The sequence below is a fragment of the Amphiura filiformis genome, chromosome 20 (assembly GCF_039555335.1).
Source record: "Amphiura filiformis chromosome 20, Afil_fr2py, whole genome shotgun sequence".
NCBI classification, from domain to species: Eukaryota; Metazoa; Echinodermata; class Ophiuroidea; order Amphilepidida; family Amphiuridae; genus Amphiura; species Amphiura filiformis.
In genome coordinates this window covers 17025187-17046891 of record NC_092647.1, presented here as the reverse complement: position 1 = coordinate 17046891, position 21705 = coordinate 17025187, and the positions used below count along the sequence as shown (strand labels likewise).

Sequence of the window (21705 nt, the reverse complement as noted above, 5' to 3'; positions counted from 1 at the left end):
GTGAAAATTGTACCGAGCGTATTTTATTTTTTGGTTAAATGTTGTATGTTGTAACTTTAGGCCGAGGGCACTGCACCTCACGCTCTGCGTTTAGCAGTGTCCTCATCCATCTCATCAACGTTTTTCATAAAAAAATAGTTGCTTTTTCCATTATATTATTGTATATAAAATACATCCTTATTGTATCTCATTGTATCATAATTATATTGTTGTATAATGAATGGATGAAATAAATTGATTGATTGATTGATTGAAAAATTGGAGGGAAAAGACGTTACCAGAGGCATTGCTTGATCAATTTTTTTCGCAAAATTTATGTTTGACTGATTACCACAAACTATACCTTTTTCTGCATGGGATTTTTCGACTCCATTAGTCTTACTTTGTGTAGGAACTTTTTTAATTTCCTGGTCATTTGTCGGGTTGAAACTCGAATAGTATAGAAATATTTTAAGCACGGATTTTTAATTCTCGCTGCACGGATTTGTATTCTCACTGCACGAACGTGCCAGGAGATACGTTAGAATAGCCCCTGGATCAGATCCCATTCATTCACAGGTTTTTCACTATTTTAACTCAAAGCAGCACTAGTCCTGATTGGCGGGTGCCACTTCATAGACCGATTTAGTCATAATTATGAACCCTCAAATAACCGGGCTGCCATTGATATGATAACTCTATCCTTTATACCGGGTGTCCCAAAAGTCCCTTAACATTGTGAATTTGCCATAACTTGCGTCGGCTTAATAGTGTTGTTACAAAAATTGCACAGTATGTAGATAATTATTTTAGAAATAAGGTTACCCACTTTTATAAACGCAAAATAAGTCTCGTCATTTGAGACGTCAACACGATATAACGTGTTATCATTTTAACATCTGTTTTGTGTAATCTGGCTGTGTTTGTTTGATTGTCTGTTTGTTTGTTTTCAATGCGTAAACTTCATTTTCTGTTTTATCTGGGTTTTATATGGAAACTGCTTTTAAAGATCTTTTCTGAGGATTCGATGAACAGTTGTACGGGGTACGTTGTTCTCCATTGAAAGTCGACGTACTGATCGCCTTGGGCTTTTCGCCACCGCTCTTCGTATGACATCAATGTTTGTAGCCGATCTTCCTGTTCTTCCACGTCCTGCCCGAAGTAGATCATGGACAGATCCAGTTGATAGGAATTGAAGCACTAGTTGCTGGATTGTATTTCGGCTGGGTAGTGCATAATTTACATTAAACTGTTCCTTAAACATTGCTTCAGTGAGTTTGTCCGACTTTGTCTCGGCCAAGAACCATACGACCTGAATCCGTTGATCTATAGGAAATTCATCTTCACTTCAACTGTTTTAAAGTAAAGTTTAATATTGTCAATATATCCTAATTATAATCTAAAACAGCAGTCACGCTTACGCTAAGCCATGTAATCCATGAATGTTCATACCTAAATGTAGCGTGCGCAGTGAGTGAACCAACTCTATTGTTCAGGGAAGCACATCATTCATGTTCTTGAACAAAGAACACATGAGCTTGCTTTGTGGGTTTGATACACACATATGTACAGTCGCACAGTTAGGTCAAAGGGTCATCAATAATGCTCTTTTTGGTATCAGAATAATTCTAAAAGATCAATCTATATGAATATGTTCTCCATTTTGGTATGAAGTAGGAAATATTTGAGATATGGCCAATTCACAATGTTAAGTTACTTTTGGGACACGCTGTATTAACTTCAAAATAAATTTCTTACCGAGCACAAATGCTGTCATATAAGCACCCAAGTTACACATGCCAACGAAGAATCGCATTGCTGCAAATGTATTAAAATTGGGCGCAAAAGCTGCTATGGTTCCAACAACAGCCTCACATCCAATACAGATGAATAAGGTTGGTAAACGCCCAATCCTTGCAACAAGAGTGAGAAAGAAACGATGGTAAGAATAAAAGACATACAATATAATGCTGAATTCAAAAGAAAAAACGAACGAAAGAAGGAGGCGCATACATATATGATCTGGCAGTTGCATGGTGACCTCTTGACCTCCCATAATCCACTACTGCAAGTGACTTTAATTATTCTACAAACAAGTTTGTAAGGACTCTTCTTGTTTCCGATTTATTATAAAAAGTATTTGGGGAAATTTAAAAACCTGAATACATTTGAATACATGAAACCCGTGGTGGTCTTTTTTTTCTTTTTTAGGGGGCGTGGTCCAGGGCATTTTGTAATTTATATATTGACAGTATATAAATTGGCTACATATATTTGAATGGGGGTTCAGCTTTGTCAATACTGCTGTTTTCTTTGTTTTTTGCCAAATATTTCATTTCAAAAATGCCAAATGACAATTGGAAAGACGTATCCATGACTTTTAAGCAATTTATAAACAATTTTAATTTTTTATACACTTTCGCTGGGATCACTGAATGGGACTTTAAGTTACAATGTTTGCACATATGATACAACTTACCAGAGAATTTATATTAATAATTGGCACAAAAACAATAAGAGAAGTATAAAATCTAACCCAGTGCCAATTCAATTACTGATATCATAATTATCGTCGGTCGCAACACATAGTGGCGTATGGTGATTTTGGTCACTTTTATTAAATTTGGCCCAACTGTTTTTATTTATCAAGTTCTTCAAGTACACCAAGTAAGGAAGCTCAACTATACTTAATTAATCAATACCTTTAATTAATTAATTGACCTATGTTAACAGTTCACAAACTGACGTACGATCAACATGCACCACTATGCGAATCGGATTTAATGACATTTACGCAAAGAATCAGCATCATCTGTCAATAATGTGGCGTATGCTTCAGAAACGAGCCGAAAACCCAAAATTTTCCTCTAATGAAGAGATTTATACGTGTTGGGAATAGACATCAAAGATAGATTTTAAAAATCATTGATGCACTCGAAAGGTTTATGCAGGATAATTACTTCGCGGAACTTTTCGTCAAGGTAATCGCACTTGACCGTGAACTTATTGCATTAAATGCAATAACTCTTCGGTCTCGTGCGATAATCTTGACTAATCTGCTCAGTGAATTATCCTTATGGTAGGCATATCAAAAAGTATTTCGCAAAATCAATTTTAATATATTTTTAGTAGTGCAAGTTAGCTCAATCGATAAGGCGTTCGACTATGGTGCGAGAGGTTGCGGGTTCGAACCCTGGCGATGCCCAGTACACTCTCGTGAAAAAAGTGAGTTAGCTTGAAATTCCCCTGGACAAGGAACTCACTGCTAATTTGCCTCGTTGTAACCCGTACGAAACTCGGGGAGCTGATCCTGATTGTGATGTTTATTTGTGGAATGTCTAGGGTGTGCGCTCTTGAAGCAGCAAAGTCCCTGAATTGATGTTAAATGGTTTATGGAATGATGTGGGCCGTAGTGGTCAGCGTCAACCTGTAAAGTGTGCTGAGGCGTGTGGATCAACGTCTAGGCATTGTTCTTTTTTCTTTTTTCTTTATATAATTCACTGGTTTCAATTCATTCCAATTTGTTTAAACGGATTATGGAAATTTGGTATAGTATGGGCAAGTTAACCATCAAGTGAATTTTGAAACGAGGAATGCAAAATATTCATTTCGAAAAATGTTTAAATTTGTGTACATAATGTATTATAAATGTTCTTATTTGCCAAATTTGTAATTGTAAACCATAGGCCTATGTATTTCACTGTCCAGAAACTATCGCATAATTGCATACTTTTACATGTTTTACATAAAATTGCAGGTTTTTGTTGTAACTGTCAGATTCCCATCCAACATTGCGTAATTATTATCAATCACCGAGCAAGAACACCGGAAAATATAGGCCTATTAGTTAAAGCTGGGAAACATTCTAGGTTTTTTTAAAGGGTTTGAAAGTACATTATACTTCCTTTTGACTCAACAATTACTTGCAAGTGTGTATCCACCTGGATAATAAACGTAAGCTAACTGAAAACAGGAGGGTGAAAGTGCATAGGAACAATGCCGGAAACTACGTCACGCTATTGTTCGACCTAGGCTACATATTTGTAAACGCATGCGTGTTCGTCAATACAGCTTTAGTCTCCTCCACCTTCGCAACACGGAACGTGGAGTGTCTGGAATATAATATAATATAATATCTGAACAATCACCGTCATTTGATCGATTTACTACAGAATATACTGTATATTCAAAATATAATTTTAATATTGTAAACCTGTTAACTTATATATTTGTGTACTAAAGTTTAAGGACACGTGAATAAAATCATGTCAAAAACAAAATGGCCGCTAATCCGCCTATTGTCTAGACCTAGGATACATATTCCGAATGAGGGCAGCAGTCTAGGATGCTTATCCCTTCGTGTAGATCCCTGCTGAAAAGTATTTCACTGGTAAATTATGCATGATGATTATGCACAGGACCTGAGAGCCTATCACTATCAGACGCGCCAAATTACGTTGAGGAATGGCCTTCTGATACAAAATAATATATATATTTTTTGAAATTCGCGATATAATACAAATTGTATGGCAAATTATCAAAAAATTATATTTTGACATTTAAGGGCTCTGGTAGCAACGTTTGGACAGTATTTTTTTTGTGGGACATGAGAGCACATCAGACATATCGAATTGCATTCTGAATACGAAGGATGTCCTTCTGACCCAGGGCCTTCTGATATCAAATGATTTTGATTTCTTTTTAAATTATAAAATCTAATGACATGTACTTACAGTGTATGTAGCTGGAATGAAAAGCCGACGATCAATTGAAAATTTTGACCTTTCGTATTGAAGATATGGAGTTGGACCCTCCCAAAAAAAAAAACCCGCCAAAATAATGTATATCTTCAATATGAATATTCAATTTTCAATTGATCGTCGACTATTCATCCAAGCAACATACACTTTAAGTACATATCATTAGATTTACAAAAATTAAAAAAATATCAAATTTTCATAATTCATAAAAAATATTTACAAGTACCGAGCATCATCTTACATATGCAAGCTTTCATTTTTAATATCGTACATTATCTTCACATTTGTATAAAACCTAATTAAATGTTTTGCAAGAAACAGGTTGTGAGGAACGAAAAGGATTTCACCAAACAAAATTATAAAGCCCTTTTTAAAGCCCTTTTTAAAACAGGCAGAACGGTAGTCAGTCGATGCCTATTGTTAAACAATACCCACGCAGTCACTTCGATGTTGAAATAAGCAACATTTTTAGTTACACCTTTTCACTTCATAATTAATTTTCTCGGTCAAATGAAAAGCAATAATTTTTGATAGAAGAAAACTATAAATTGCTTGGTACTGTATTTTTTTTTCAAACACATGGTGTTAAACTAAGGTGTAAATTTAGGCTTCTAGTGAAAGATTTTTTTGGGGGGGGTCAACGTTTTTGCTTATCAAAGTAACATAATTCGCTAACATAAGATATTTCCCAACTTTCTAAAGCACATCATAAAGGCTATTTGTCATAGTTTTGTCAGAATTTCGGTTTGATTGCACCATTTTCAATTCCGACTACCAATTTTGTCAAAATCAACTCGCGAATGCACCCATGGATGGATGATTTTGCAAGCCACAATAGAAATATCGATTATTTCTGCTGGTTATATTAGAAATGAAGTACTGGTTGGACATTTTGGCAGTCGCAAGTGGAAAAAAGGTGAAATCAAAACGGATATTCTGACAAAATTATAATAAATAGACCCACACGATGTGCCTTACAGTTACAATCAATCAATCAATCAAATTTATTTCCATCAAAAATTAAAACATACAAATAACAAACATGATAAAACGATGGAGGAGACACAACTAGAAGCAAAAGCCTGTAAAATGTTGTGCCCCCTGAAACACTTAAAGAGCCTAAATATATAAACACAGATACACAAAATGAAAAAATACAATATACCAAGCCTGAAAGGAAAAAAGATAATACACTTGATTTCTCACCTCACACTCACACCAGGCACACTCCACCACAAAAAATGTCATGTCATAGGCATGTAATAAAAAGGTATGCACATAAAAATAAATTTATATGAGTAAAACATTTATTTATATAAAATTCAGTAGTATTAACCAAATGTTACCATATCAATGAATTTTACTTGTAAATATCAAAAAACAGATTTCAAGTTTGACTTAAAATGGCCTAAGGTTGCTGACATTTTAACATTTTTTGGCAATGCATTCCATACTTTTGGTCCAACCGTTAAGATACTGTTGATTTTGTGGATAGGTATTTTATAATCATTCCTATTCCTTGTATTATAGTTATGATTTTCTTTGTTAGTCTGGAAGAAATTTTCAAAAGATCTAGGTAACATTTTGTTATTATGCTTAAACATAAATATAGCAACTTCCTTATTGAACATATCAAAAATATTTAATACCTTAAACATTTTGAAAATTGGTTCAGTGTGACTAAGATAATCACTATTGGAGATTACTCTCATGGCACGTTTTTGGAGGCGGTACATTTTATTCATGTGTTCTTTATTTGCATTTCCCCACAGTAATAAACCGTAATTGAGATAAGGTAATATTAGAGTACAATATAATTTATACATGGCGTCTCTTGGCAGGAATAATTTAACTTTGTTTAGTACACCAATATTTCTGGTACAAATTTTACCAATATTTTGAACATGTTTTTTCCAAGTCAAATGTTCATCTATAGTAATTCCTAGAAATTTTGCTTCACTAACTCTACTTAGTTTACACCCATCCAAGATGATATCAAATTCTTTGTTATTTATTACACTACTAGTCTGTGCACGGGTACCAAGATACATTAAATTTGTTTTCTTTGCATTTAATGACAATTTATTTGCTTTGAACCAATTTGAAACCTCTTGAATTTCTGTGTTTACGTTTACATAATACAGATACATCTTTATGAGAATAAAATACCGTGGTATCATCAGCAAACAAAATTGTATTTAAGATCTGTGATGTGTTGCTGATGTCATTCATATACAAAATGAATAAAAGAGGACCAAGTATTGACCCTTGCGGAACACCGCAAGAAACGATTTCATGAGGAGATTTGCTGCCCGGGATTTGCTGTAGTTATATAGAACATATTGTTTTCTATTAGAAAGATAATTTCGAAACCAGTCATTAGATACTCCCCTAAAACCATAGTGATACAATTTATGCAATAAAATATCATGATCAATCGTGTCGAATGCTTTTGATAAATCCATGAAGATACCTAAGGTCTTCATGCCTTCATCACTGGCCTTAGTAACATCATTTAAAAATCTAACACCGCCATATATGTTGAATGATTAGTTCTGAAACCATATTGTTTTTTTATACAGAATATTATATTTTTCTAAGAAGTCATATGACCTATTGTATATTATACGTTCAAGAATTTTTGACAGGCATGGTAGAACCGATACAGGTCTATAGTTACCAAAAACTTCGGGATTATCTTTTTTATATATTGGCACAACTTTTGCGATCTTTAATTCGTCGGGTACAACACCTGAGTAAATTGATTGGTTAAAAATAAGCATGAGTGGATAAGCTATTTCATTTGCAACTTGCTTTACTATATCAGATTTCATACCATCATAACCAGGACTTTTACCACTTCCAAGTTTGGTGGTAATTTTTACAATTTCATCGTCATTAGTAGGTTTAAAAAAACAAGTCTTATCATTTGTTTCAAAGCCCCTTACATCCACTTTTGGCCAAATTGAGTTATTGGCATAATATTATAGTGTGGGTAAAAATACACATTTTGGTGGTTGTTTGACCTTCATACTACCTTCCTTCCGGAGTTATCGCATATTTCCCGTTTGGGAAATCTTAGGGAATTTTCGGAAATCTGAACTTAAAATGAATATAGAATTGTTTTGTTTTAAATTTTTTGATGTATAATGGTAGCCTGGAATGTTCTTTACCTATTAAAACCAAAAGGAACTGTTTTTGGGTCACTATGTTTGAAAAAATCATTTTAATTAATAAAAGGTGTAGCTTCGGAAATACCCAAAAAATGCCATTTTCCCGAATTTAATTAAAAATTCATAATTAAAAAAGTAAATGAGATATTTCAATTTTCTTTTTGATTTTCAAAGCATTAGTCAAGTTACATAATGTAGTGCAAACAAATGGGCTCAAATTTGATTGCAAAGGTGGTTTCTAGAAAAGGGGTAAATTTATTTTGTTGCAAAACCCCTTATATCCACAAAAGGTGCGATATAAAAGAAATAATAAAATAAATAGGAAGCCTTGAAAATTGTCCCAAACCTATTCTTTTAGTTTCTATTCATCAACACTTTATCCAATCCCAAATTGAATCAAATCGAACAAGTAATACTTGCACAATTAAAAAAAGCGGGTTTTCTCAAAAAGTCAAAAGTGGATGTAAGGGGTTTTGCAACAAAGCTCTTCATATGATGAATAGTCATTTCCTGATTGCTTAATTGTAGATGCTAAAGAAGGACCTATATTCGCAAAATATTTATTAAATTCAGTAGCAATCGCTGATGGGCATGTATAGGAACTACTTTTTGATACAAACTTTTCAGAACATTTATTGGTTTTATTACGAATAATTGAATTTAGGACTTTCCATGTATTTTTAGTATTATTTCTCTCACGATCAAGAATTTCACAATAATAGTTTTGTTTAGCCAACCGCAAAAGAGACTTTAACTTATTTCTATACTTTTATATTTTTCAATATTGTTTTCTGTGGGCTTTTTAAAGATTTTTTGTATAAAACATTTTTCTTCTAATACTTTTTAACAAGGCAAATGAAATCCAGGGCGATTCTGGTTTCTTCACTTTTGTGTGTACTCTTTTCCTTTTCTTTGGAATGCATATATCATAAATTTCATTATTATTTAGATATGAATTTTGAGTATGTCTCATTTACATCATCAGAATTACAAACAGAAGTCCAATTGACCTTATCTAATTCCCTTTTAAAATAATCCATATTCTCATGTGTATGATCACGTATTTCGATTTCATCATTTTCTCTCTTAGGTCTGTATACATTAAGATCAGTGGTAATAAAAATGGGTAAATGATCACTTATGTCAGTAATAATAATACCAGAAGTTTGATCAAATTTTGAATTCGTAAAAATGTTATCAATGAGCGTTGTTGATTTTGATGTGATTCTAGTCGGTTTATTTATACTCGGATACAATGAATGAGAAGTTAAAATATCGACAAAATCATTAGTGTGTGAATGAATATCCTCATTCAACAAATTGATATTGAAATCGCCCATGAGATAAACAAGCTTTTGATTCTTTGTAGCATGAGTCATTAATGTGTCTATAAACTTGTTAAAAACTTTCATATCTTGATCCGGCGGTCGATACATTACACCAATTATAATATTTTTGGAACCAGTTTTCTCAATTTCAATAAACAGACTTTCGACGTTTTCAGGATGGTGAATTTGAGCCAGATCATCTCGCACACGATATTTTATGTCATTTCTGATATATAGACACACACCGCCACCCTTTTTTGTATTCTGTTTTTGAATTCCAAATCATAGCCTTGTAGTTTAAAATAATCATGGGGTATATCTTTCATCCAAGTTTCATCAAGTCCAATTAAATCAAACTCCATGTTGGAGCAGTGAAGAAAATCTCTAAATGAATCAACATTTTTGTTTGAACTTCTTATATTTAAATTCAGAATTGACATACCAGTCTTTGTTTTTTTCTGTAAATTGTTAATATCAATCTCAGTGAAATAAGAAGAATCACTCATATCATTTACATCAGTTAGAAATACAGTTGGATCAAAAGAACAATTTTCATATTTATTTTTGAAATTAGTATCTAAAACAGTTCTATTTTCAAAGAAACGATATAATTCTAAAAGATATTCATTCTCAATACATATATGATTAAAAGGTAGGTTTACCTCTTCATTGCATGATTTACAATGCCAATATTTGGTATTCAAGTTTCCTTTGAATTCCTTATTTGTAAGATTACTACACTTTTTGTGGTTATACTTATTACATACAGTACATTTTAATTTCCTTTGATTACTTTTTACATGTCTATGACAAGTTGAGCAAATACACGACATACCCCACACACACCAACACACAACTCAATACACCAAAAAAATAAAAATATATTACAGAGGTGGGAAATATCTTTCTTTAGCGAATTATATTAGTTTGAAACGCTAAAACATGAATTCCGAAAAAAGCTCGAGGGAGAAGTTAAGGCTTAAAACATGCAAACTATTCTTTTTTGGTAAGGCGTTACACCACCATGACCACTGCTGCTTGAGCAAAGGTATTGATACTCACCAGTCAGAGAGAGTGCCGAAAAAGATCGATCCGAACAAAAAACCAGCCATGAAGATGGACTGCGATAAATTAGGCAAGGCTTTTTTCTTACACACCAGATTGAACTGTAAGGAAGAGAAAAGAAAAAATTAATGCCCTCCACCCAGCGAAGTTTCTGGGTTTTTTTTTTCACTTACAAAATTTCAAAATAATTGTAAATATTCATGACCGTATTTGGAATCAGCACAAAAAATGCGTACAAACAAGCTGAGTATTTATTTCACTGGTTCTTAAGATAGCTGTTGATATTTTGAGAAAACATCTCAAAACTTGACCTTTTTATGTTGAAGCCTATGGGAAGCCTATTGCTAGCATGCAGACAATTAATATGATTCTTTCTTTCTTTCTTTCTTTCTTTCTTTCTTTCTTTCTTTCTTTCTTTATTTATTTATTTATTTATTTATTTATTTATTTATTTATTTATTTATTTATTTATTTATTTATTTATTTATTTATTTATTTATTTATTTATTTATTTATTTATTTATTTATTTATTTATTTATTTATTTATTTATTTATTTATTTATTTATTTATTTATTTATTTATTTATTTATTTATTTATCCTGGGGTGACCAATCAATGCACTCACTGGCACTGTTCTCCCGTTTATACCAATATTGTGGTACAGGTGGGATGGTGTGTGCATGTGTTTGCTCCGGGGGGACAAAACATGAAAATGAGCCGATTAGATTTAAAATTACATCTTTAGAACTTAAAATTAAGTCTTTACAATTTAAAATTCAAATCTATAAGATCAATGTTATATATAAAATTGATTGGTCCTTAACTCAAGAAAATTGAGTTAGCTTGAAATTCCCCTGGACAAGGAACTCACTGCTAATTTGTCTCGTTGTAACCCGTACGAAACTCGGGGAGCTGATCCTGGTTGCGATGGTTATTTGTGGAATGTCTAGGGTGTGCGCTCTTGAAGCAGCAAAGTCCCTGATTTGTTGTTTAATGGTTTGTGGAATGATGTGGGCCGTAGTGGTCAGCGACAACCTGTAAAGTGTGTTGAGGCTTGTGGATCAACGTCTAGGCGTTGTGCCTGTGCGTAGCGCACTATAAATCACTGCGCTTTTTTTTTTCTTTTTTTTTTAATTACAATCCTTAAGGATTTATTTTAAAATCCTTGTAATTTAGAGTGCAGCAAACATGATTCGACCTTTGCAGTACTTAAACCTGGTTAACAGGAAATTACTCCAGCAAAATCAATCGATAAAGTCTAGTTCATCCTCCACATTGAATGGTGGGCTGCACTTATGCCCAAATATGTCACTTGCCAATCAATAATCACCCACTTGAAATCCCCTGACTCTCTTCACTGACCAAAGTTATGGACAGATTTGGGAATTGTTTTTGCTGTTATCTGTCATTTACATATCAGGGAGGTACGACCATTTGCAGATGCCCCACCTACTCGGTTTTTAGCCTACATGTAATGTATACATTATTCTTGATTGACAGCAAGCACAAAATATATCCGTCAAGTGGTTTAGTTTTAATGCCCTTCGGAAGAGAGCGGTCCACAAAATGAGTGATAGTCACTAAAAGTTGCATTCAATTTACACAGGGAATTTTTGCAGGCCATGCCGCGCCCTTGCTTACTAAAACACAAAAGTACGAATATTTCCAAACATCTAAATTAGCTAAAAATTTAGGACATGTTACAAAACTATATTTTGTAGAATTTCAGAGAGTACAAAAAATATTGGCCGGTTAGTTTTCACATGTTAACTAGCCAATGCCCTATACCTCTAACATACACTGTTTGTAGAGGTCAATGGTGAGAGCACTGTGTACATAGGAAAATAGACAGTAACTGCAGTATCCCAATGAAGCGTGAAATTGGCTGCGGAGGAGACGGGTCATTTTGCTATGCAAATTCTTGAGTGTCGTAGCCCTGCCTATATTGAACTCGACTTATTTGTTGCATTGCCTAGGTAGCGTAACATCCTAGATTGTGCAATTATATCAGAACGATCATTAAAGGATATATCTATTGCAAAAACAAGTTTAAAGCCATATTATAACATTTTCATACAAAATATATTAGCATTTCTTTCCCATAAATTGTTAGTTTTTACTGTCAGATATATCCCTTTTATTTTTGAGCCGAACAACTACGGCAAAGAAAATTGGAATTTACTACCAGCGCATATGTCGCCAATACGTACCACTCCTTCGGTCATGTTATGGTAGGACCCTTTGTTGTGTACGTACTGTGTATTATGAACATCGTGTATGCGTCCATCGTAATAATAAAACACCGGTTCCATCGTTTTATTCAAAATCTCGGATTTTGACAAAACTACAGCACCTGGAGTCTTGATTTTTGCAGGGTATATTGGTTTAATAAAGTACAATATAATCGTGTAAAAAAATACTTTTAAAAAATCAGTGAGGGCGTCCTCCTCAGCAAATGTTATAATTGGCTTTAACTCCATTCGAGAGAATAATTATTACATTACAAGTTGACACTCATTGCAATTTTTTATTCGTATTTCTCCTGAAAAAATAGAAATTGTGTTTGTAAATTCTGCCTCGTACACCAATTTACGGTCCTTCCCCCGCTCGAAGCAAAATTAATTTCCATGGCAGAAGACTGGTGACGTCACAGTAAATGAAGAGTCATTAGAGTCACGCGGTAGCCGTGACCAGCAAGTTTTTTTTAAAAAAAGACTGATAAAGAAGACTAACAGATGCTCCCGCGAGACTATATTTACACCTAACATTAAAACACTTGACTTCTATTGTTCGATGTTATTTTTCGCTGGGTACAAAATGTATCTAAAACCATGCTAAATGTTATTTACAGTCCCAGGTGTAATATCGTGACAACTCATTAATTCCAAAAGGGCCCCAATCCTACAGTCAATCATTGCTCGTAATAAACAAATATTTTTGCTTCCATTTCACGCGGTATTTCATAGCGAAAATTAGTTGCAAATCATACTGATCCAGAATTTTTGGACACTGCTACAGGTCTACCTGGTTATCACCTTCACACTACTTTTTCAGATTCACTTCCAAATATTTCCTAGCAGTTTCCTGGATACCCTACACACAAATTCTGAGCCCCATTCGCCAAAAAATCAAGTTTTTCACAATTCTTTTGTTCTTATCGGACGACGCATCCATTTATATAATAAATGCTGTATTTCGACAAAGTAATTTACAGCAGAGACCCGTGGTCTAATGGTTAGGGCGCTTGACTTCAGATACGCTATCCCGAGTTCGAAACCCGGTGACCAACTGATTTTTTTTTTCAATGTTTTATTAAACAATTTATTGTCATTAATCAAGGATAACATAATTTTAAATATCCAGTGCTATTGTGATTTTTTTTTTTTTTTTTAAATTAAATTTAGCAACAAATTAATGTCTACATAGCAGGATATTTTGTCACGTCCAATTGACTTAACAAACAATATAAGTCAACATGGTAAGATAAATGATCATACCAAGGAATAGTAATTTTTGACACCGTATAATTTAGATTATTGAAAAGCATGGATGTCCAACAAGTTTTAACTATAAATTAGCCCTCGATAGAGGGCAAGGCTTGAAGGATAAGGAAATTATAACCACAAACCGCGAAAGACCTACAACAACCACCTCAATAGAAATATCCAACTAGATTGCCTGCAGGGCTACAAAGAACCACAAACGGCGAAATTTGGAAATCCAACTAGATTGCCCCGCAGGGCTACAAAGAACCACACACCGCGAAATATGGATATCCAACAAGCTTAAACAATAAATTAGCCCCGATAGAGGACAGGGCTTGAAGAATAAAGGAATACCACGAACCGCGAAAGACCGCCAACAACCGCCGCTCAATAGAGATATCCAACTAGATTGCCTGCAGGGCTACAAAGAACCACAAACGGCGAAATTTGGATATCCAACTAGATTGCCCCAGGGCTACAAAGAATCACGTACATTTTAGTTATAGGTCTAGCCATATATACTCGTATTTTTTATTGTCATAAATCAAGGATAATATTATTCAAACTTCTATTTTTCGCTTTATTCGTCTTATAGAGTACTTCGTAACCGGATGACTTTTCAAGCTTGGAGCCACCCGGCTTCATTCATAAAAAGAAAGGAAATCTACCAAAAAAACGTTGACAACGTAAAGAAAGCAGCAAGTTTAAAAAGCCCCACCTCGGCTCACTTTTTGAAACTTGGTCCCATTTTGAACATCAACAGCAAAATCGGCGTTTTTATTTTATTTTTTTAAAACAAAATACAGCGTTTCCAACAAGTTATAACGTTTTAATAATAGCATGACTGGTATTATATGCCTACTTGTTATTCATTTAATTCGATCATTAATCATGAAATTAATATTATAAAACAAAACATATATAGGATGTTGGCTTACCATGCAAGAGCAAGATTATAACCTTTCTCATCTTACAAATTAATATCGCATCGGCACATTAAAGACACATGACACATCTGGAAATATTTGAAGTTGATAATATTATAATTAAGTTTAAATCAGTCCCAGGAAATCAGTACGTTTTACAAATGGGACCAAGTTTCAAAAAGTGAGCCGAGGTGGGGCTTTTTAAACTTGCTGCTTTCTTTACGTTGTCAACGTTTTTTTGGTAGATTTTATATACACATGAGCCCTTGATATGAGCTCTTTTGACATTTAGTCATGTGTATAATATGCGACCTTGTTCCACGAGAAATCGGGAAGGTTCGAACAAAAGGCCATTGAAATTGATTATTTGCATAATAAATACAGTATCGATATACATCACGCTCAAATTCTAAAATTGCACGGTAAAATTGGTCTAAAATATTTTTTATTGTTTAGTCCAAAATATTTCTCAAAAAACTTGATATACATATGAATATTAATATCACAATTTACTAATATATAAAAAAAGAAGCGGCTGATTGTATCCATATGTTTAAAAACCATTAAATTTGTAACACTTGATTAGACTTTTTTCTGAGGACAACAACAGTATACGTTCTGTGCATTGAGAGCGTTTACAGTCCCTTTTCTTAAAGCAGGCACATTTCATTTCATGACGTCAACTTTTTCTTGGTCAAATCTGTCTCGTTCGAAGGAACTCACCGCTTAGCCTAATTTGGTTTTTGCGGAATATCAATTTTAAACGTCGTATTTTTTTCATTGTCTTCATACTATTAGCTTCCCAATGATATGATGTTGTCCGAGCAATATGACCTTTAATACCTCTTTTGACAGAGTCGTACGATTTTCATATCTTTGACCCATAGAGACAAAATTCTAAACTTCGCCCCCCCCCCCCGCCATAGGGGGTCTCCCTGATAGAATCGGTATATTGTTGGGTGGGTTTTCAGTAGAGATCAATTAGGTCTCCGCTTTTTAGGTTTTCATGGGGCTAAAAAACGGGTTCCCAAAACAACCTTCCCTGTCAGGCGCGTATCCACGATTTGGCGATTTGTTGTACGTCTCGTAATACTATCAGTATAGGGGTCATGCAGCCAAAAGTGCTCTATTTAACAGTTTCGTAGGACAGATGTTTCAAATGGACGAATCACATATCAAAATGTTCAGAAGAGTCTGGAGAATCTTTGCTGCCATGTTGCCAAATTTGTAACCCTCGTGTTCTATTCCGTTTCCATAGCAACGGTGACGCTATTTAAGGATTTTGAATATTTTTTTACCTAAAAATGGCATATTTTAACTAGCTATTTCTTGACAACTAAATGGAGTAGAAATTTCATATTTGGTGCCTGTAACACATGTCACAAGGATATTTAAAGCATGTGAACAAAATCGTCGCATAATTCAATACATTTAATTTATGGGTAAACATTCTATGATGATTTTGCTCAGTTTTGACCAAAAAATGGGACAGAACCCTTACCTCGGTAACTGCTGTGTTAGTGTATTGTGAATGATCATATTCCCAACCATCTTTGCCGCATCCAACAATCTTCCTCTGTGATGTAACATCGGTGTTATTATCATTTGATGATGCGTTGTAAAAAATCTCCTCCTCATACACCGTATCATTATACCGTGTACATTGCTCATACACTACTGTCGAACCGGTAATCTTATACGGTACAGTTAGATTCCTTCTTTTTTCGATGCACTGTGATTCGGTAAGATTCAGCGATGTACAGTTGAGACCAGGCACACTGGGTACGTTACACCAGTGGTCGGTATTTGCTGTGAGAAACACGGCGCCGATGGCATGCCATGCATTTGGTATTGCCACAAGACACAGTAGAAAGTAAACTCGTCTCTGGAATCGACCAAATTCACCAAGCCTTTTCACGATTTCCTCGAAGTGCATTTTCTCTCTGTTTCTTCAAACTATTATAGGCTTAAAGGTATTAAAGCCGCACATTTCTCCAGCAGGCGGTTCTATGGCGATTAACGCTTTTATCCCGCTATTAATGTATTATATAGAGGCCCTGCATGAAATTATTGATTGGCTCCAAACAAAGAATTTGAACCGGTGTCCTTCACCGTAGTTATGGCGGAGTACAGTCCATTCAATCAAATAATGTCATCAACCTATTTGATCGTAGTGCAGGGTTATGTGTGTGAGACGAACTGTCACGGTAGATTGCAATCATGCTTTTGTTGAATGCATTTGAGTAGTCTGCCATATTTACGGGATGATACGTCACATGCAATGCCTCTATAGACCTAAACCACACATTCCCTATTAAGCTATAGTACTTACAAGGGGGTGACACTAAATTCACGGTTGTTCTATTAGCAACGCAAAACCTATGAAAAATTCCGCTGGTTTACTAGCTAGAAAGTGAGGCCAGTTATCGATCCGTTATGAATAATTCATGTTCGACCCCTTGGATCATGTTAATAGATTTTGGCAAATAACAACGTTGTTAGTTTTGCGAACTTTGGGCACAAATCAGGCGAAAACGATCCAGTTTAATGAAATGGCGGACGGGTCAGCCTGACGGGTATTCCCATCAGGCACCAGTGATATGTTTTGTTTTTCAAAGAAAGTCTACTAATTTGATATGAAATGACATTTTGCAATAGCAAAGTCAAAATTAGGACTTGAGGTCAATAATATGAATGAAATACGTGACAGAGGCAAGGTGTGAAATACAAGTAGTATTTGAAGTTAAAATAACCTTTGATACCCGACCTGACCTTCCATAGCTTTCCATCATGGCGCCTTATTCGTCTTTATGTATTTCTATTATGCTCTCAAGTAAAATAAAATACCAATCTGCACTAAGCAGACAGAATGTTACTTGGCTCCCAGCATGAATTATTGATTTTATACGGAGGTAAAGAAATACACAGTTGCCTTGAAGCCGTGTGCACCATACTCCAAATACTTACGGTAAATCTGAATAATGGTCACATGTTGACATATCATGTGTTCGGGAAATCACGTGGCAACATTTTAAGATTTCAGACTTGTTTACTAGTTAAATTGTCATTTGTATTATTGATTATTTATCTTTGTTAATTAATATATCTTTTAAATGCTGATAAATCGTGGTTGGCTGCCCATATTATATGTTAAATTCAATGTTTTATGAATATAATTCTACCACGCAGAGGGGGTCACACAGCATAATTTCACACTACACGATTTAGCTAGATTTGGAGCTCTGCATTTCAAATTCACGTCAATTTCAAAGTTTATACGCTTAATATATTTAATAGAATACTTATTTTTTTGTTATAACAAACTGGAACACGAATATACTAGCTTATTACCTATACAGAAAGGGGATTTATGCACATTCACTCAGCAATTTGACATGCCTGGCGCATCAAGACATTCTCTGTCTGGATAACATGACTGTCGCCCTCAATACGTCTGGGCACTATTGTTATTTAAAAATAACAATACGCTATTTACATATGAATGCGGCCTCATGCTAATTTCTAGTGACGCTTCCAGGTATTGTTCAATGGTACTTAGTCAGGGAACTTAATATATTATCGGGAATAGAGGTTATCCGTGTTCTATAAGCTGCATATCCTACCAGCGACTCCTATACCTTGTTTAGGACTTTCAAAAGAAGTACCTGCATGTTCAACCATGACTATTTCAAAATAGCCCGCCAAAGTCATGCAGGTAACTCCGAGGTCGTGCATTGAATTAGTTTGAATGAGGAATACTACGGGAACCAGTGCCTTTTGTTAGAAGTCACGCATGAGTAAAGTGGATAACCTCTATTGCCTCTCACGCATGATCGCACACAGTGAATGCCCCCGTCATACCAGGGATCGATACAAAGGGATAGGCATCCTAGTATTACATAACAAACCGGAAGATGTAGTCTAAGTCTAGACAATAGGCGGATTAGCGGCCATTTTGTCTTCTACATGATTTTATTCACGTGTCCTTATACTTTAGTACACAAATATATAAGTTAACAGGTTTACAATTTTAAAATTATATTTTGTGTATACAATATATTCTGTAGTAAATCGATCAAATGACGGTGATTGTTCAGGTATTATATGCTTGATAGAATTAAATTGTCTGACCAGTTAGTATTCTCCTCCGCCGTCAGTGTGATTCCAGTCACTCCATGCATGGAGTACAAAGAATTACTTTGATCAATACCAGTTAAACAGGTGATTGGTATTGTACTCCATGCATTTGCATGTCTTTTGGAGCGTGTCTGGAGGATGATTTGGCCGAGTAAAAATAAAACATGTTTCTCGTCCGGGTTTTAAAAAAGGAGGAAGAGGGGCTTTTTTTTGTTGGTATAAATGAAGCTTGCAACCTATTGATTATTTGCGCCAGAGGAAGAGGGGCTTGATGAGGCCCTTTTTATTTTATTGTTCTGGTAGGTACGCCCCCGCTAGTGATCACAGAACCATCCAGAATTGTTTCTTGCATATTAGGAAGCCTATTGAAAAAATCTCAACTTCCAAGACATCTTTCTTCAAAAGTTTGGACTGAATTTTAAAAAACTGAAAATAAATTTGAAGCGGCCTCAAAAGAGGAAGCGGGAGGGACGAGAAACATGTTTTATTTTTATTCGGCCTTATGATCTTCCGTGCAGTAGAAACGGGAAAATCCGTACTCAAATTTGGTCCAACTTTGGCATAAATGTAACACAAAACTCGAAAATGTAACACGTTAAAACTTGCACACAGTGTTATACTGTGTATTTTTCCGATGATGAAAAAAAATCAAAATATTCATCGAAAAAATCCACGAAATTGTGAATCTTGCGATGAAATTTATACCTCAAAATGTTCCAGAATTGTCAACTTGCCTAAAAATTCCGATGATCAAAAACATGTGCGCTGAAAAATGTCATTATTTTCCTTATCTCTTCACCGATTTTCAAGGTTTAAAAAACATCGTGTAGATTGCCAATTTGTCTAAATGCGAGTAGAAAGTTGTCAGATTCAAAACATCATTCAAACCTCAAATACCTTTCTAAAATCCCCGTGCCGAACACACGAAGATTAAAAGTTCGGCTGGTCATTCGGCAAACATCGGCGCGGCAGGATCTCGCTGAGTCGACTGTGATTGGTCCAGCGGCTGGAGCATGCGCGAATAATTTAACAAGCATTTGGATACTTGGAAATTTATTCGGTTGATACTGCCCTCGTTGAATTAGAATAAATTAAACTTCTTCACGATTACGTCATCGGGAGTGAGATACTATGCAAATTATAAGCTAATTATTTACATGGTATCATATTCAGCCTTTTTTTGCTATCTACTGCTGATAGCAATGACAAAATTACACACTTAAATAGCTTGATACACTGTAACATTTTTACATTTTATTGTTCATTTGCAAATGTTTTTATACACTGAATGATAGAAAAATTGTATTAAAATATTGCTTGAATTCAAAAACAAATGCCTGAATCTTTTTTCTGTGTACTTTTTGTTTATTTGTATAGAGTGGGGGTCCAATGAAGGGACTTGGGCATGTATTGCATACATACTTTAAGTTCAAAACAAGGTATATTGTACACCCACTATCTCCCCAATATACATTGCTTGAGAAATTAGGCCGACATTGAGAGGGGGATTTTTAAATTGTGTTAGTGAAGCACTTGCAGGAAGTTGCAGCATAACTAAAGAGCATTTTATAGGCCTACATGCATGTATATGAGAGTTGCAAACTATTATATTATTTCTCAAATTGTTACTGGATGCAGTGTAGTTGGCTGCAAGTGCTTCACATAGCCACTGGCACATATGGCAGTTCACACTCTCTCTTTCTTTTGAAAGCCATGTAAGAGGCTCTGTGACTGTGTGCATTCACCAAGACACTGTCCCCTCCCATTGTCAAATGGACTCTGCCATAACCACATACATTGGTGCACCCATTCCACTTCCAGCAACTTTTTCTGAAGGCATTCTTGTTTCGAATTTGCCGCTCAATTCTCTGTTGCAGATTCTCAAAGAAGAGTGCAGGGTTGATTTCCTTGGCCATGTCAATATCTCTATGTGCAAACAAACATTAAAACAAACAAATTGATCAAATAGAGGGAAAAGTGGTGTTTGTGACCTATATTTTGAAAAAAAATTCTGACTCCAAGGGGGAAACCCTTCTTGGGCACCCCCCAGTGTGCCTCACCAAATATTTTTCAATTTTCACCCCACCCCCATGTTGAAAATCTTCCTAACGCCATCTTAATTAAATCCTGTGTCTTAAAGCTGCCGCGCGCGTTAGTAAAATCGTGCGCGTTGTCCTCTTTGAAAATCAAGAAATTCATGTTTTTATCTCTTTTATTTTATTTTTTTTTTACAAAAGGAGAAAATAAAACTAATTGTATTTGATTTCAAGTTTTCGATTTTTTCGCAAACTTTGGACGCAAATATAATAAAAGAGAAGAATAATAGTTTGTAGCAGTGACTACTATCACTACAGTGATGTATAATTACTGAGGTAGAACCGATTTGCAATTGCCATTAGAACTTGACCTGTTAACTTTTTTGCCACTTTAATATACATCATTATTTCCATAGTAGAGGCGCAATATTTATATTTTTGTGATCCTTACAATTGAATAGAATAATAGGTTCCCGGATTTGGCAATTCCAAATTATGCCTTATGAAAGCTAGATTTTTACACATTTTGAAATTTACAGGAAATCACAGCTAGCAGCTACAAGTGTAAACAAATAAGTTTCCTGCAGAGAGAAAAATTGAGAGTAAATATTTTTTTTTTTTTTTTTTTTTTTTTTGGGACAGGTTTCAAATTCCTGTCAAAACATTTGTTTACCAAATTTTTATTTAAACTTAAAATATAAATTCTATGGTGTTACTATAGAATAATGAGTAGGGATTTCACAGACCCTGGGATTTCAATTAGGCACATTTTCAAAGAATCTACCAGCAATAAATATTAATCGGCGGGTGGTTA

The 21705-nt window shown here is 34.7% G+C and overlaps 1 protein-coding gene across 1 annotated transcript in view; it reads right to left on the bottom strand.

The window, feature by feature from the left end:
- The window catches only part of LOC140142162 (organic cation transporter protein-like), a 39152-nt gene extending 22498 nt beyond the window's left edge, over positions 1–16654 (bottom strand). Inside the window, exons 1-3 of the mRNA XM_072164128.1 lie at positions 16220–16654; positions 10303–10406; positions 1738–1892 (exon numbers count right to left, since the gene is read on the bottom strand). Of these exons, the coding sequence (XP_072020229.1) occupies positions 1738–1892; positions 10303–10406; positions 16220–16654 (694 nt within the window). The remainder of the gene's footprint in view (positions 1–1737; positions 1893–10302; positions 10407–16219) is intronic.
- Positions 16655–21705: the final 5051 nt, after the last annotated feature.